Consider the following 18430-nt stretch of genomic DNA (forward strand, 5'->3'; position numbering starts at 1 on the left):
ACTACATAATACTAAAGGGATTGATCCAACAAGAGGATATAACACTGGTAAATATATATGCGCCCAATGTAGGAGCACCTAAATATATTAAAAAACTCCTGGAGGGTGTTAAGGAAGAGATGACAACAATACAGTAATAGTAGGGGACTTTAACACCCCACTGACATCACTGGGTAGATCTTCCAGATGAAAAATCAACAAGGAAACAGCAACCTTAAACAACATATTAGATGTGATGGATTTAATTGACATTTACAGAACATTCTACCCCAAAGCTGCAGAATATACATTCTTTCAAGTGCACACGGGACATTCTCAAAGATATACCACATGTTAGGACACAAAACAAGTCTCTAAAAGTTCAAGAAGACTGAAATCATATCAAGCATCTTCCTGGAATGCAATGGCATGAAACTAGAAATCAATTATAATAACTCAAAAACATTCAACCACATGGAGGCTAAATACCATGTTATTGAACAATGAATGGGTTACCAATGAGATCAAGGAAGAAATCAAAAACTTCCTGGAAACAAATGAAAACGAACACACAACAACCCAAAATCTATGGGACAATGAAAGCAGTCCTAAGAGGGAAGTTTATAGCATTACAGGCCTACCTCAAGAAAGAAGAAAAATCTCAAATAAATTATCTAACCCTACAACTAGAAGGATCAGAAAGAGAACAACAGGCAAGCTCAGAGGAAATAGAAGGAAGGAAATAATAAAGATCAGAGTGGAAATAAATGACATAGTAACTAAAAACAAAACAAAACAACAATATAAAAGATCAATGAAACCAAGAGCTGGTTCCTTGAAAAGATAAACAAAACAGGATTTAGGCAGACTCATCAAGAAACAGAGAGGACCCAAATAAATAAAATCAGATATGAAAGAAGCAAAGTAACTACTGATACCACAGAAATACAAAGGATTGTATGAAAATACTATGAACATCTAAATGCCAACAAACAGGACAACCTGGGAGAAATGGACAAATTCCTGGAAACATACAATCTTCCAAAACTCAATCAGGAGGAATTAGAAAACCTGAATAGGCTGGTAAAAAACTAATGACATTGAAGCAGTAATCAAATCCCCTCCAGCCCCACAAACAAAAGTCCTGGACCTGATGAATTAACAGGTAAGTTCTACCAAATATTCAAAGAACTAACACCTATCCTCCTCAAACTATTCCAAAAAATTCAAGAGGAAGAAATATTTCCAAGCTTTTTTATGAGGCCAGCATTATCTTAATTCCAAAACCAGATAAAAACACTACAAGGAAAGAAAATTACAGGACAATACTGTGATAAACACAGATGCTAAAATCCTCAACAAAATATTAGCCAATCGGATTCAGCAATACATTAAAAAGATCATACACCATGACCAAGTGGAGATGCAAGGCTAGTACAATATTTACAAGGCAATAAATGTGACACATCACACATACAAAATAAAGGATAAAATCATATGATTATATCAATAAGTACAGAAAAATCATATGACAAAATCCAGCACTGATTTTTGATAAAAACTCTCAGCAAAGTGTGAATAGAGGGAACATATCTCAGAATAATAAAGGCCATATATGACAAACCTACAGCCAACATCACACTCAATGGGCAAAATCTAAAAGCATTTCCATTAATATTAGGAACAAAACAAGGTTGTCTGCTTTCACCATTCTTATTCAACATAGCACGAGAAGTCCCAGCCACAGTGATCAGACAAGAAGAAATAAAGGCATCTAAATTGGAAATGAGGAAGTAAAACTCTCTTTATTCCCAGATTACATGATATTGTACATAGAAAACCCTAAAGACTCCACCAAAAAACTACCAGATTTAGTAAATAAATTTGGCAAAGTAGCCAGAGCAATCTTGAGATATAAGAACAAGTTTGGATGGATCACAATACCAGATATCAAACTATGCTACAAAGCCATCGTAATCAAAACAGCCTGGTACTGGCACAAGAACTAGCATATATATCAATGGAACAGAACAGAACACCCCAGAAATCAGCCCATGTCATTACGGTCAATCAATATTTGACAAAGGAGGCAAGAGCATACAATGGAGTAAAGACAGTCTCTTCAATAAATGGTGTTGGGAAAATTGAACAGGTACATGCAAATAAATGAAACTAAACCACCAACTTACACCATACACAAGAATAAACTCAAAATGGATAAAAGACTTAAATGTAAGATGTGAAACTATAAAAATCCTAGAAGAAAACATAGGCAGTAAAATCGCAGACATCTCACATAGTTGAGTTTTTGCTGTTACATCTCCTAGGGCAAGAGAAACAAAGGAAAAAATAAATAAATTGGACTACATCAAACTAAAAAGCTTCTGCAGAGCAAAAGAAACCATCATAAAAATGAAAAGGGAACCCACTGTATGATAGAACATATCTGCCAGTGATACATCTGATTAGGGGTTAATTTACAAAATATATAAACAACTCATACAACTCAACAAAAGGAAGACAAAAAATCCAATTAAAAAATGGGCAAAGGCCTGAATAGATACTTCTCCAGAGAGGACATACAAATGGCCAATAGACATACGAAAAAATGCTCAATGTCACTAATCATCAGAGAGATGCAAATTAAAATGACAATGAGGTATCAACTCACATCTGCCAGAATTGCTACCATCAATAAATTAACAAACAAGTGCTGGCAAGGATATGGAGAAAAGGGAACCCTAGTGCACTGCTGGTGGTAATGAAGATTGCTGCAGCCACTGTGGAAAACAGTATGGATTTTCCTCAAAAAATTAAAAATGGAACTGCTGTTTTACCCAGCAATCCCACTTCTGGAAATATATCCTAAATATCTTGAAACACCAATCAGAAAGAATATATGCACCCCTATGTTCACAGTAGCTTTATTTATAATAGCTAAGATCTGGAAACAGTCAAGTGCCCATCAGTAGATGAGTGGATAAAAAACTTTGGTACATTTACACAATGGAATACTATGCTGCTGTAATGAAAGAGAAGGATCTCTTACCCTTTGTGACAGCATGGATCGACCTGGAGATTATTATGGTAGGAGAAATAAGCCAGTCAGGGAAAGACAACTATCACATGATCTCACTTACAAGTGGAATCTAATAATCAAAATAAACTGTTGAACACAATAGGTCCAGAGACATAGATGCATGGAACTGACTTACAGATCTCAGAGGGAAGGGGTGGGTTGTGTGGAGAGATTAATCAAAGAACTTATATGCATATATGCATAGCCCATGAAGACAGACAATAGGGTGGTGAAGGCCTGAGGTGGGGCAGGGGCTAGACGGAGGGGGGCAAAGGGGGAAAATTGCGGACATCTGTAATACTGTCAGTAAAAATAAATTTTTAAAAAAGGATACAATTACCTTTAGATAGCAACTGTTATTTGAAAGGTAAAGGTCAGTGGTATGTGGGCAGGCTAAATAGCCATCTCAGATTGTGGATAAAGGAAAATTAAATTTATTTAAGGAAAAGGGGATGGGGAATGAGGATATCTAAAGGGAAGGGCTACACAGCACTAAGGCAAAGGGTATTAGGTCCATGATGTATACTTAGGATGGTGAAACAAGGAAGGTGCATAGTAGAAGTAACAGGAGAGCATAGGTTGACTTCTTTGTTTCACAGAGAAGTCAGAGAGAGAGGGGGGCCTTGGAGACAGGTTCAGGGGATAAGCCTAAGATGAGCTGCTGCTGCCCTGGTTGCAAGTCTAGTGGGGGTGGGGTCCCCTAGGAGGGAAGAATTGGGAAGGAGATGGCACGGGTGTGCTCCCGGGTGCGGAATGCCCTCTGGGTCCTTTGTCCTGAGAGTATTTTCTCTCTTTCTTGCAGGTAGAAGTCTTAGAGGAGGTCTCAGGAGAGAGTCTTAATAGACTATTCATCAGCTTTCCAGGTGTGCTCCTGAAGGGTCATGGTCTCCATTGATTAGTTGGTGCCAGGGCAGGGGGGTCAATGTAGCTGGTCCTGAGGCATCCAGGGGCCACTTGTTTAATTTAGCTGCTTCTCTGGGCCTAGAGCTGAAATACAATTGAGGCCTAGATGTTATTTTTAGGGAGGAATAGGTCAAGGGGTCTAAATTGCTTGACCAGAGATAGGATACGGGAAGATAGATTACCCGGTTTTGTGCCTTGCTAGGCATCCTGGGCGTTCTGCCCTGGTGGGTTTTGGTACCTGGCCCATAGTCCTTGCTCTGTCTAACATTACTGTCCCCATTTTAAAGGTGAGGTAAGTGCAGCACTTGATTAAGCAGGTTGTCTTAAGTGCCAAGCCATCCATAAAAAACAACCCCCCCCACACACACACACAATTTATATGTAACATAAACGGAGGCTTCTTGTCTTGTTTCTGATTTAACCTAAGGATTGCCATACTCTCAGGAGTAAAACTTTTTATGACTTTAGGTAACAACTCCTAACTTACTTAGTTACACGTGTTTGAACTGTGCTTTGTCTCTGTGAGCCTGAGGGAGAGCAAGATGATACCAGGCAAACTGAGACACAGAAGGCTACAAAACACATGTAACGGCAGCAGAGCTTCAATACTTTTTTTCTTTTCATGCTTGAGTCTTTACCAAAAAGCAAAAAGTTAACAGGAACATCGCTTTAGAGGGGAAGACAAAAGGTGTTTCAGATCAAACAAGTAAACTGTTATGTAATAATCTATGGCTAGGAGCTGCAGGGCAGGACAAGGTCTGAGCAAGTGAGACGTAGCAAAAATAACTAGCAAGGGCTACCTCAGAATTCCAAATCACACCACATCCAAAAATGCGATTTTTACAAAACAACAAAAAACCCTCGTATTTTATTCCACAAAAGAATATCCTGCCTGCTGATGAATACGAGAACATTTAACAGAAACCCTGTGCTTATCACTCTGGTTTAAACGGAAATTCCTTCTCCATAAACCACCAGTTTGGGGAAACCGAGACTACTTCATACACGAGCACAGAATTAGCACTTAACACTAGACAGTGAGGGCTTCAGAACGCGCGCGAAACTTCTGGCTCTCGCGAGACTTCCCCAAGACAAAGCCAGGTCCCAGCACCCACCGCGGCCCGGACTACAGGTCCCAGCATGCAAGGCGCACACCGCCACCCAGCCGGACTGCATTTCCCGATATGCTCTCCTGACAACTGGTCGTCTCCTCAGCTTCAGGGATGGCTTTCGGTCCTCTTAGTCTCTCGTTAAGGGTCTAGGGGTCGGGCAGCGTTACTCACGAGTAAACTACGAAGATGATGATTTTTCGAGCCCTTCTTCGTCGCTCCTTGGATTAAGAGCAAAAAGCCTAGGGCAAGGACGGTGGGGGAGGCGCGGGCGGGTGGCCTGGCTGGCTGAGCCAATAGCGCGGGAGCGGCTCACCTGCGCCATGACAACGGCGGTGATCCCCGCAGGGACCAGGGCCCCATTGGGTGGAATCTTTCGAGAAGGCTGGAGAAGGAGGAAGCGGAAGTGGCACGTGGAGGGGCCGGTGGAGGCGCCGCTGAGTAAATGCCGCAGATTCTGGAAAGTTCTGATCAGTGCAATACATAAGGCAGAGGAGTTGAGACCTCGCCTACTGAGTCGGTAGTTGGGCGCTCAGCGGGGAGCGAGCGGTTGCGGATCCAGGCATTCACCGGAGCAGCCCGCGGATACTCGGCCCCGCCTGCCTCCGGGTGAGCCCTCTGCGAACGCCGCTGTCCCCGGGAAGCCGGGGCGCCCGATTGACAGAGGAGCGGTCGGACCCAGCGGAGTCCCGCTTGGCGGCCGGAGGACGCGGACGTAGACCCGGGGCGGAGGCGCACCGCGAGCCAGTCATGTCGGTGGTGGGGCTGGACGTGGGCTCCCAGAGCTGCTACATCGCGGTGGCCCGGGCCGGGGGCATTGAGACCATCGCCAATGAATTCAGCGACCGGTGCACCCCGTAAGTGGAGCCTGCGTGGTGCTGGGGGAGGGCCTGGGCAAAGGAAGTAGCCCGGAGCTGGCTGCAGAGCGAGGGACTCCTGGCTGGCGGGCTGGCCAGAGCCTGGAGGATGGAGGGCGGCGTGGGGGACAACCGCTGCTAAGGGGGTCCGGGGGCCCGACCGGCTGGATGCCTGCCCACCAGCTGGATAGAGTGTGACTCCGGGGGCCACGCGAGTTGAGTCGCCTTAGGTCGTCCCTGGGCGCCGGGCTGCGGCCGAGCCCGCGACTTGCCTCTTCCGCGAGCTGCATGCAGCTAGCGCTTTCCGCGCCCGCCCCCGGCCACCAGCCGGCTGCTCCGAGCCGCCCCCAGTCGGTCCCCTCCTTCCGAGAGCTCTGCTGCCGAGCTTTTTCTTCCGCATTGTGAATCTCGAAATTAACTGGAACCTTCCAGAGCCTGTCAGCCGCTGCTGGTCCAGAGAGCCGGGGGTCTCTTGTTAGCAACCGCAGAGTCACTCCTTCAGTAGATGAATCTACCTTTTCCTACCCGCCCTCCTGGTTACTAACGTCACTCTCCTCAGTGCCTGGGATTATTCTGGAAGATGGAAACGTCGTTTTTGCTCATTTTATGAAAGAGGAATCCTAAGTCTTGTTCTAATTTCTTTATTAATTTTGCTCAGTTTAAGAAGGAAAGTAAAAATTACCTACTTTTGTGCTAGAGTGCTAGCACTTAATAGGATTGGTGTTGTCACTGGATAAATGTAATATTCAACTGCAGCATGGGGTGGGCAAAGGGTGACATTTTAAATAGCAACCTTTTCACCGGGCTTATTTTCTAAAGACAATGCAAACACCCTTGCATGTGCGTTGATGAAAACAAATGCTTATTTCTCAGGGAAATTAACGTAGGTTATTATTTTTAATGCCTTAGTTTATTTTTAAATGCCTTAAACCCAAGGTAAATGTCGTAGAATGAAACATTGAACGGAAAGGTAGAATGACTGGCTGACTGCAGACGAATATTTATTAAAGTGAATGGAAAATTAGAAAATAAGCAAACACTTGGCAATACTAGCAGCATTGGGAAGACTGTTATTCCATTAGCATACCTTGAACCTACCTATTTGCAAATCTAAAGCCTGTTTTTCCCCCGCTATTTTTGCTATGCTAAGGGTTCTGTACTTGGAGTATAGTAAGAAAGAAAACAGCATTTTAGGCTTCCGTGCTTAGGTGCAGTTTACATCTTTGTTCTCTTTGATCCCTATAAAAGAAAGAAAAGCTGTTCAACTGAGAGTAGGAAAAAATTGATTATATGGTTTTCGTGACCATTGTAAAACTAAAGACAAGTATGGCTCTCAAAAATGTAAACTGAGGGCAGTATTGAAGTTCCCTTTAATATTTTTGATAAAATAGATGTTTGACTCAATTGCATTGGCTACTTATAAATTCCTATTTAATATAATTTTATTTTCCTTGGAAAATGAGTAAATTCATTGTGCAAGTATATAGTTACTTTGAACTCAGAATGATACCCTGTTTTTGGAAGTTATCTTAAAAGGTCTAGTCTTTGCTTGAACACTTCTGTGGCTTTTGGGATGCTACTGGGCCACCTGCTCAGAAAATCTAGGTCCAGGATGCTTGTGTTAGACCAAATTTAAACTTGATTTAGTCTAGTACTTAATGCCTTCAGTATGTTCCCACTTTGTTCATCTCATTTACCATTACAACTACCTGCCCTGGAATCTAAAATCTAATTCACCTACCGCCTCCTGACTCTTCCTGTGTTTGTCTCTGCTCTCTGCCATGCTCCATTTCCATTGCTGGAAGGCGGTCTCACAGTTATAGGTCACTTTTCATCTCTTCAAAGCTGACTTAATGTGACTGGTTATTCCTGCCTTTCCTTCAGCGTTTATACTCAGTTCTGCTGTGGTGCTTCTCTGAATCATTTTTACTTGGCTTTTAAGCTCCAGAAGCATAACTTAGGCCTACATGTGTGGGTTTATAGGAAAACTTAATTCTAAAGAGGCAGATGGTATTATAATAGCAATAGAAGTAGAAATGATATTTAGATTTGTCCAGATTTGGTGACTAAAAAGGAGAATTACACCATATTTTTTGTTAATCATTTATCTAGGCCCAAGTTAATAATACCCTTTATTCAAAGCATTTTCAGAGTTAATGTCCACCTCCTAATAACTAGGGACTTGGAGAATTGAAATGTGGAGTAAAAATACACATGGGAACTGTCCTCTGAGCCATGAGCAGAATTTTATTTTTGGAGGAGAGTAGGACTGCCACCTAGATTGGATTCTCAGTAGCAGTTCAATGGACAGACTCCCTCTGAGTATTTTTTTTAAATATATCTTTATTGATTTCAGAGAGAGAGAGATAGAAACATCAATGATGAGAGTCATTGATCGACTGCCTCCTGCACGCCCCCTAGTGGGGATTGAGCCTGGAACTCGGGCCTGTGTCCTAATTGGGAATTGAACTGCCATCTCTGAGATCATAGATCCATGCTTAACTGCTGAGCTACACCTGCTGCGCCCCTCTCTATTTGACCAGTTTAGACTCCAAAGTTGTACTGCATTTGTGCCCCTCCCTGCCCCAAACCATGGGTAGGAACTTCATATTAGATTTTCTCTCTTGTCAGTTAAAAATGTCCACATTTACTTTTTTTAACTTTTTTAAAACATGTTTTGTATTTGTTATAGATCAGTCATATCATTTGGGTCAAAAAACAGAACAATTGGAGTTGCAGCCAAAAATCAGGTATGTTCTTTAAGAGAATTCTGGTCAGTTTTTAAGGGGGATGTTTTTAAGGTAAAATCTCAAGGGCATGCAGGAATATGAAATACTTAAACCTGTCTGTTGTTGAGTTTTAAAAATGTAATGTGACTATCTTTATGAGCCCTTAGATGGTTATTTTTTCTTCTGTTCCCTTTTTTTTTATTGAATAACATCTACTTTTTAAAAAATGTCTTTATTGATTTCAGAGAGAGGAAAGGAGAGGGGGAGAGAGAGAAACATGAATGGTGAGAGTCATTGATCGGCTGCCTCCTGCATGCCCCCTTCTGGGGATTGAACCTGCAACCTGGGCTTGTGCCCTGACTGGGAATCAAATCTCCTGAATCATACATAGGTCGATGTTCAACCACTGAGCCATGCGGGCTGGGCAGATAACATCTACTTTTACTGTCTAATTCGCCAGCCTTAATTTTTAGTGACTTCACTGCTTTCTAATTTATATAATTTCTGTGAAGCTTCTCGTGACACTTATTTAAGAATTAAAGATTCCTTCTAGAAGTCCTGTGTGTTTAAAAATGTTTTCAGGCCCAGCCAGTGTGGCTCAGTGGTTGAGGGCTCAGTCCCCAGTAGGGGGTGTGCAGGAGGCAACCGATCAGTGACTCTCATCATTGATGTTTTTCTATTTCTCCCTCTCCCTTCCTCTCTCTGAAATCAGTAAAACACACACACACACACACACACACACACACACACACACACATATATTAAAGTGTTTTCAGGTTACTTAATAATTAAGGTAGGACTGGGAGAACTTTTTGTCTAGACCTCTGCTGTCTTATATGGTAGCCATTAGCTACACATGGCTGCTGAGCATTTGAAATGTGCCTAGTCTGAATTGAAATGTGAAGTAAAAATACACATGAGATTTTGAACACTTAAACTGAAGTAAAGTATCTCGCCAATATTTATATTATATGTTGGGATGATAGTATTTTAGGTGTATTAGGCTAAATAACTATTGAAATTAATTTCACCTGTTACCACTTAATGGGACTGGAAAATGTACATATGTCCTTCCCACTTTGGACCCACCTTATAACTCTTGGAGTTGAGGGAGAAAATAAAGTAAGGAAAATATGAAATATTAACTCCTTTTTGAGTGGCTTTAAGAAAGATACTGAAAAAATTCTTTTAAATACAAAAAATAGTACTGCTAACAAAGAAACACTTCTAAACCCTGAATACTATATTATGGTTAGTTGGAAGAGACACAAGACAAAAGAGGTTAAAAACAAAGGAGAGAAGAGAACTAGGTCTGTATACTCAAAATGACACGCTCGAAAGGAGAGAAACAGCTTCTGTTGCATTTTTGTGGTTATGTGAGGAGAATCAATGGAGTCTCAGATCTGGCCTGTAGATTGCTAGACATTCTTTATCTCAGTTATAGAATCACAAGGAATTTTAGGTCATAAATATACTTAAATATTGTTTGAAAACATACTGCCAAGCTATATTCTTCCCTTTAAAAGAAATCAGAGAAAAAAGTAATTGGTGAATTATTTTGGTAATTTTGAGCTAGTAACTTTAGAAGTCTTAGTTTTTAATCTTTTATTTTAATTATTTGTGTATTTTAAATAAGGTTCTCTCTGCTGATGTCTTTGAGTGAAATAATGCTGTGAAGTGGGACTTTTTAATCCAGAGTCTAATCATAAAAAATACGTGCATGCAATTGAAAGTGTTAGGTCATTCAGAAAGTTTTGAATTTTCCTTACCTCTTCTGCTTTTTGGTATAGATAATTAGCATTGTATGCTACTGGTAAGTACATTGTATGTATTTTGTGCCAAAATGTTTATTCTGGCCACTTAGTAGTTTATTAGACTATAACAATGAAGTCTACTTAAAAAATGTAATTTGACTGTAGAGCATCTAGATCTCCTTATTCATTCAGTGGATAGAAAACAAGTTTAATGGGGAACAAGAATAAAATAAAGTGATGCACTTCTTGGTGCATCAGAGCTTTAGTGATAGTTTCACCATCTTCAAGTTTATGTTGCAGGTTTTGAAATCTGTTTTAGTGTCTGGTGATGGTACTGCCTCTTCTTTCTCACTGCTTACCTATAGGAAAAAGAGAAAGAATAAAGTTGATCCATTGATGGGGAAATCCAGGGCTCTGGGAAAGTTACTTATATCCCCATGATTTGAGTTCTACAAGGGACTTTTTTGTAAAATTGCTGTAAGTACTAATAAGTGTTGAAATTAGAAAATAACTTAAAATCTCTAATTTCTTGTACAGCAAATCACTCATGCAAACAATACAGTGTCTAACTTCAAGAGGTTTCACGGCCGAGCATTTAACGACCCCTTCATTCAAAAAGAGAAGGAAAACTTAAGTTATGATTTGGTTCCGATGAAAAATGGTGGAGTTGGAATAAAGGTAATATAATTGAGTAACTAAGTTAGAGTCTTAATAGGAAATTAACTTATCTATAGAGAAAGGTACTTAATTCTTAATGAAAATTTAACTCTTATTTCTTAATTGGACAATATGGTCTTTTATTCCTTTTTTCCCACCAAGCTTCTTTTAAACTGTAGGTATATCTTTAAATTGTCTTTGAAAATTATTCAAACAGTATATACTGCTATAACTTAATTTGTGTTTCTTGTAACTTCCTGGCAATTGAAATTTAGTGGTGTTTAAAAACCTAAATTGTGTTGTCATGTCAAACAAAAGTCTGTCCAGTGCAGCCCAGTTATGTTGTTTGAAGAGCCATCTTGTAATATAACCAGAAATCTTTTTTTAAACTTGCAGAGGCATTCCTCTCCTATGACCCACACAAAATAATATTTATCCCAGTGATTCAGCTCTTTAGAGTGGAAATTTACTACCTTCTATAATGTTTTGACTAGTACTTTGGGTGGGGAAAATCCACCTTAGGGTTTTTTTTTATCTCTAGAGTGTAAAGTTCTTTCTTCCTTTTTTCTTTGCTTCCCTTTGCATCCCCCTTTCCTTTTCTTCTTCTCCCCTAAACAGCTATAACAATAGAGATTTTCTGGAAGAGAATATGGAATAATATTTGGAAGTTGTTATTAGCAGTTAGCTTTAAGTACCACGGGTTAAAACATTTTCTTTCTTCAACATAGGTAATGTACATGGATGAAGAACATCTGTTTAGTGTGGAACAGATAACAGCCATGCTGTTGACTAAGTTAAAAGAAACTGCTGAAAACAACCTCAAGAAACCAGTAACAGACTGTGTTATTTCAGTAAGTAGAATTCAGCAAGTCAGTGTGTTTTATTTTAATTTACGTGCTTTATGTTACTCTCAGGTATACAGTATGTGAAAGCAGTTCTGTTACTAGGCATCAAAATTCTACGGACTTTGTTAACATAGGAGTATTTCAGAGGAGGTTTGAGTTGTATTTTTAGCCAGAGGTTGTAAAGGCTTTCGACTGGAAGTGCAAATCAAAGTCTCCTATGAGGCTTTTTGAAAATACAGACTGATTGGTAGAATGGGGGATATTCTCATAGTTACTTCACTGTTAGACAAGTTGTATACATACATGAGAGCTTTTCCGAATTCCACCCCTCAAGTTGAAAACCAGTGCATTAAAATTTTTTAAATTTAACCTACCGGTAGTCACAAAATGTAGATTTTCAGCACTAGTCAATCCACTACTTTCAATGGACAGTTGATAAATTATCAAGGAGTATTTGAACTGGACAAAAGCCCCCCCTTTTTTTTTTTTTTTTTTTTAAATATATCTTTATTTCAGAGAGAGGAAGGGAGAGAGAGAGAGAGAAACATCAAATGATGAGAGAGTCATTGATTGGTTGCCTCCTGCATACCCCACACTGGGGATCAAGCCCTCAAGCCTGTGCTCTGACCGAGAATCGAACTGTGGTCTCCTGGATCATAGGTTGATGCTTAACCGCTGAGCCACACCCAGCCGGGCCAAAAGCCACCTTTTATTTGGACACCAAGAAGGTAGTTTTAAATCTGTTCTCCCAAATGTCTAGGGTAACTTCTTGTTCTGCTCTGCCCCAGAACTGTCTATAAATGGACTTACCTACACCATGGTCTTTGTGTTATAGCGTGGGTAGGGTGGCCTGCCCAGACTGGTTAGAGCCTTTATGGCAGTGTGTCATAGGATATGAAAGAACAGAGAGGGCTAAAATTCCTCCTCTTGCCATTGTAAGACAGAATGGGATCTACCAGAGGGATATCTGCCTGTTGCTTGGAGAAACTACATATTAAAGAATTAAATTATAAATTGGTGGTCCTCCCTTCCTTTTTAATTTTTCTTTAACTTGATGGGGAAAAAAACTGATGAAAGCAGTATTCTGATTTAAAAGGTGAGCAGAGACCCACGTTGGCTCTTGCCTTTGTCTCTTTCTGAAGCAACTACGAATACTTTAGGGGAAAAATGTGAAATCCACCACGTCTCCCCCTAGGTGCTTTCTGGTTAAGTGCTCCTATGAATGTATTGTTAGATGCTCCTTCTTAAAGAGCATCCCAGTTAAAATGCCGTCCCAGAAAGTGCTCAAAGTAATCTAACTAGAAGCACCAGTCACTCAACACCATAAAAAACTCCATCTCTTGAGCTATTTGCTCTTCTTCCTCTTAGGAAAATCAACAGCCGCAGCCCCCCCCCAGGTGTTCTTGTAATCTTAACAGGTTTACTGAATTAGAAGGTGTGCCATATTAATGCTTGAACTCAACGAATAGCAAAACTGAAAGGCAGTGGCATATGCTAGAATTAGTTCTGTGTTATCTTTAAGCTTCTGTAGTCTTTACTTATAATTATATTTAACACTAAATGTTGACTTAGCATTATCATTTACAAATGTCAGTAAAAATTTAAGACATTTGGAAATGGTATTTCATCCACTGAAATTTAAAGTGCTCTGTTAGATTTACATAACTCAGTATGTCTATGAATACTAATTAATTTTTATTTTGAGTTAAAATTTGGTTGTAATAAAGAATACTTTGATAATATAAGTTTAGGGCAATCTTTTCAAAAGTAAGTTACTATTCTGAATGTTAAATAACTTTCTAGAAACTTAGCCTAAAGTTCTGTCTTCTGTCTTGGCTAGGCACCTATTTAGCTGGACTGTTCCAAATTTATTAAAAGTGGTTATAAGGAATTTGTATATATTTTTGTGTTCTAAGTATGTTAAAATTCTTTTCTTCCTTTTTTGTAGGTCCCCTCTTTCTTCACAGATGCTGAGAGGCGATCAGTATTAGATGCTGCACAAATTGTTGGTCTAAATTGCTTAAGACTCATGAATGACATGACAGCTGGTAAGCAAAAACTTTTTGTGTGGAGTGACTATTATACTATCAAACGCAGAGTTAAGACATATCAGGAACAATTACTAAAAACTTTTTCACGTTGATGTAGAAATACAGTTTATTAAGAAACCATGTTAGGTTTGAAAGCACAAATTCCAGCTTTTCAGATTTTTACATTTAATGAGAAATTGGCACTCTGTCAGATTTATGAACCTCTTTCATTAGAAAATTCCTTTACATATCTATACAGGGTGGAGCATTAGTAAGTTTATAGTTGTGAGTACAGAAAACACAGAGTTTGTTCTTGTATTATTATTTATTTATTTATTTTAATCCTCACCCAAGGATCTTTTTTCCATTGCTTTTCAGAGAGAGTGGGAAGGGGGGGGAGAGAGATTGGTTGCCTCCCACACTCGCCCGGACCAGGGCTGGGATCAAGCCTGCAACTGAGGTGCGTGCTCTTCGTCAGAATTGAACTCGGGACCCTTCAGTCCGAGGTCCGATGCTCTAACCACTGAGCAAAAATGGCTAGGGCTATTTATTAATTATTGTATTATTTTTCATACAAACAATGGTAACCTACTTTTGCTCCACCCTGTATATATTTTCTTTGAATTAGGTGTGTTGGATTTAGTGTTTAAATTTTCTTACATTGTTTTTATAGTTAGAAACAAATTTTCCCAAAATCTTATGATTCCAGATTTTACAACTACCTTGACTACAATTACTGATGTAGTTAAAAAGTTTTTCCTCCTATATTTCCTGAATATATGTAATTACGCATTAATCATTCATCTCTGTCAAATACTAAGCTATACCGTTTGCTAAGCATCGGGTTAGGTGTGGATATAATGTTGAGCAAAGCAGTCACTGTTACCTCCTCCTAGAGCTTTTATCAGTTTACTATGATTGCAGATTAACAAAATATAGTTACAGTTTAGTGTCAGGCAAAACAAGACTTTTTTCAGCATGTTTCTAATAGTTTTTTAAGTCTTAATTAAAGTTTCAATAAAGATATGTTCTCAGGTATACATGTTTAGGAAAAAAGTAGTTTCAAAGTTGAGAAAAAGCTAACAGACTCTTTAAGGGTGATCAGTTATTTGCCTTGGATCTAAAAATAATTGGTAGCAACTGGAGTTACTGTAGTTGTGTATTTTTAATTTTTCTGGATGAGCAGTCTCCTGGCAGGTCATGGTTCAAATGTGAGTATTGTGAAATTAGTCTGATAACTATTGTGGTTACATGTCATTGTATGTCTTCTCCATCATTTCTCTTCATATATTGAAAAGTGATACATCATTGTTCTAAAATCAGAAAAGGGTAATCAATGCCAAGAAAACTAGTACAAAGTCAGGTATAAAAGCAGTGTGTTCAGCTTTAAATGTTTGAAATGTAGTCAAGTTTCCTGCATGTGTAATTACATTTACAACAATGAATTTCCAAAGAAAATGTAAAGGAAAGAATTGAAACTCACTTATTATTTTGTAGTTGCTTTGAATTATGGAATTTATAAGCCCGATCTCCCAGGCCTGGATGAGAAACCTCGGATAGTGGTTTTTGTTGATATGGGACACTCAGCTTTTCAGGTGTCTGCCTGTGCCTTTAACAAGGGAAAATTGAAGGTAAAGTCAAAAATTTGAATTAAGTGACCAAAACCTATTAAGTGTGTTATATTTGTCATTACTTTAAGCTGCTGGGCTTCTTGACTATGGTCTTCTTGGTAATGAAGTGTTGGATAATGGTATGAATGAGGAATTGTTCCCAAGGTTGATCTTTATAACGATGATGTCTCGGCATACTCTTAATATTCTTGCTTAGACAAGAAAAGCTTTTTCAGATTATCTTCTGTGTAATCATTAAAAGTCAAAACTGTCTTAGAGATAGAGTATTTCATTTGAATTTTATAGTTACATTTCTCCTAACTGACTTGGACTTCATGTTGTAACTTAGATAGAAGTATTGAACCTATTAGTCTTCAATTGTTTGATCAGGAATGCTTAAGATTGTAGTAAAAAATATGATTGAAAATAACCAGATTATTTATTGTTTTAACTAAATTAGGTACTGGGAACAGCTTTTGATCCTTTCTTAGGAGGAAAAAACTTTGATGAAAAGTTAGTAGAACATTTTTGTGCAGAATTTAAAACTAAGTACAAGTTGGATGCAAAATCCAAAATTCGATCCCTTCTTCGTCTGTATCAAGAGTGTGAGAAGTTGAAAAAGCTAATGAGCTCCAACAGCACAGACCTGCCACTGAGCATTGAGTGCTTCATGAATGACCAGGACGTGTTGGGAAAGATGAACAGGTGTGTTCTGAATTCTGCCAGAGTAAATAGGAAGAGGCCCTGGCTGGACTAGAGCTCAGGGGTCTGTTCTGGCTGTGGTGCTGTGCATCTTGGCCCACAGTTGTGTGCTACCTGCTGGACAGACTGTGAGCATCCTTAGAGGTAGGGGCACTTCTGCAAAGAGGGTATTTAGAAAGAGCTTTGCCAAGCACCTCGTGATGAAAGTCTTTTAGGGGCTTTCCACTTTTTAGTACTTCTGGGCCAGTAATTGAATAGTGGTTTCACCAAATACTTCACAGAAAGATTTTGAAGTCAATGGAAATACATGTTTAGAGAATTGAGAAATGGGTCACATGAAACATTTAGGAGTAAAATGTCAGTCTTAATGTAAAAGTAGTTCTTCCAGTGATACCCAGTAGAACTGATTTTTCTCCTCCATCCCCTTTCTGCACCTGTTTTGTATGTTTATTTTTTTAAAAGTTACAAATTACAACAATACAGTTAAACTTGGCCCATGTGCAGTCCAGGGTATATGACTTAAAAAAAAATGAAATTCATTGGGTTGATAAGATTTATTATTTAATAGCAAGATACTGGCTTTTAGGTGATTTTTCAAAGATTTATAAAGTGTTTCTCTTACTCACCAAGGGCACAATTTGAAGAACTCTGTGCTGAACTCCTGCAAAAGATAGAAATTCCCCTTTATTCACTGATGGAACAGACTCAGCTCAAAGTAGAAGATGTGAGTGCTGTTGAGATAGTTGGAGGCACTACACGAATTCCAGCTGTGAAAGAAAAAATTGCCAAATTCTTTGGAAAAGATGTTAGCACAACACTCAATGCAGATGAAGCAGTTGCCAGAGGCTGTGCACTGCAGGTATGCTTCCTAAGCCCTGCTCTGGGCTCATCCCATAGCCTCTTCCACATCATTGCATTGTGGTGTGCCTAATTAGATATCACACAGGAGTTACTTTTAAATAAGTCCGGAAGGCTGTATAGTGAGAAGATCCAGGATATTTAAAGGAACTACGGAGCTAGTGTTTCTCAAACTGGGGATGAGGAACTGGCATCATTCTAGGATGTCACAGAAAATGGCTGTTATGCGGAAATTAGCTGCAGTGGGGAGGGGGTCACAGTTGTCACAAAGCATATAGGAGGGAATTCAAATGGCAATCTGGTGTAATGCAGAATTGATGGGGAGAAATTTCAGGGTTAAGGGTATTTGTTAACTGGTTTTAGGAAAGAGCTTCTCCCCCTCCAAATTGCTTTTAACCTACTTATCAAGTAAGAAGGCACTAAGAGGCCTCTGACAAAGCAAAAGCACCAAATCTAGAAGTTATTGATTTAAAAAAAATTAATACTGGTTTATATTTAGGACATTGTAGTCAAATAGTTTTAACTAAAGTTTCAAGTTAATATGCTTGAGTTTTGACGTGGTTAGCACAGTTTTTTTAGTATAAAGCGAGATTCTGTGGACAAGGGTATTTAGACCGACTACTTCTTAGAATTTAAAAAAGGTAAGAACATGTAGCTACTTATTACTGATTATCTATTGTATCATCATATCACCCATTATGGAGTTTTTGCTTTTTCCTTAATAATGGATTATGCCTCCTTAGCTAACTCTAATTCCCAGAAACCTGGGAAGTTTTTATAGTTGACATACTATCAGCAGTTTTTTTGTTTTTTTTTAAATATATCTTTATTGATTTCAGAGAGAGGAAATGAGAGGGAGAGAGAGAGATAGAAACATCAATGATGAGAGAGTCATTAATCGGCTGCCTCCTAAATGCCCCTGAGTGGGGATCAAGCCCGCAACCCGGGAATGTGCCCTGACCGGGAATTGAACCCTGATCACCTGGATCCTAGGTCGATGCTCAACCACTGAGCCATGCCCAGCTGGGCAGCAGTTTTGAATTTGAAGTTAAGCTTACCCATCCCATTTGAATTGAGTTTTATATTAAAAGGTGAGTGGAATTATTCATGTGCTCATAATAATTCTTCCTTTCTGTCTTTCTTTTTTTGAAGAGTGCAATTTTGTCTCCAGCATTTAAAGTTAGAGAGTTTTCTGTCATAGATGCAGTTCCTTTTCCAATATCTCTGGTCTGGAGCCACGATTCAGAAGACACTGAAGGGTATGTATCAGAAAATAACTTTCAGATAGTGTATTTTAATGTAAAAGTGACATTTATGG

At 39.2% G+C, this 18430-nt stretch overlaps 1 protein-coding gene across 3 annotated transcripts in view; it reads left to right on the forward strand.

Moving 5' to 3' along the window:
- The window catches only part of HSPH1 (heat shock protein family H (Hsp110) member 1), a 56171-nt gene that overhangs the window by 25800 nt on the left and 11941 nt on the right, over nucleotides 1-18430 (forward strand). For 2 of the 3 annotated variants that reach the window (XM_081129717.1, XM_081129718.1), the window contains exons 3-10: nucleotides 8620-8677; nucleotides 10948-11088; nucleotides 11796-11918; nucleotides 13861-13960; nucleotides 15440-15573; nucleotides 16013-16257; nucleotides 16885-17113; nucleotides 18265-18371. In XM_081129717.1, coding sequence (XP_080985843.1) covers nucleotides 8620-8677; nucleotides 10948-11088; nucleotides 11796-11918; nucleotides 13861-13960; nucleotides 15440-15573; nucleotides 16013-16257; nucleotides 16885-17113; nucleotides 18265-18371 — 1137 coding nt within the window. Of the gene's footprint in view, nucleotides 1-5433; nucleotides 5928-8619; nucleotides 8678-10947; nucleotides 11089-11795; nucleotides 11919-13860; nucleotides 13961-15439; nucleotides 15574-16012; nucleotides 16258-16884; nucleotides 17114-18264; nucleotides 18372-18430 lie in introns of those variants that run through there. The other variant, XM_081129716.1, reaches the window with a different exon arrangement.

Source organism: Miniopterus schreibersii (assembly GCF_964146895.1).
Source record: "Miniopterus schreibersii genome assembly, chromosome: 2".
NCBI lineage: Eukaryota > Metazoa > Chordata > Mammalia > Chiroptera > Miniopteridae > Miniopterus > Miniopterus schreibersii.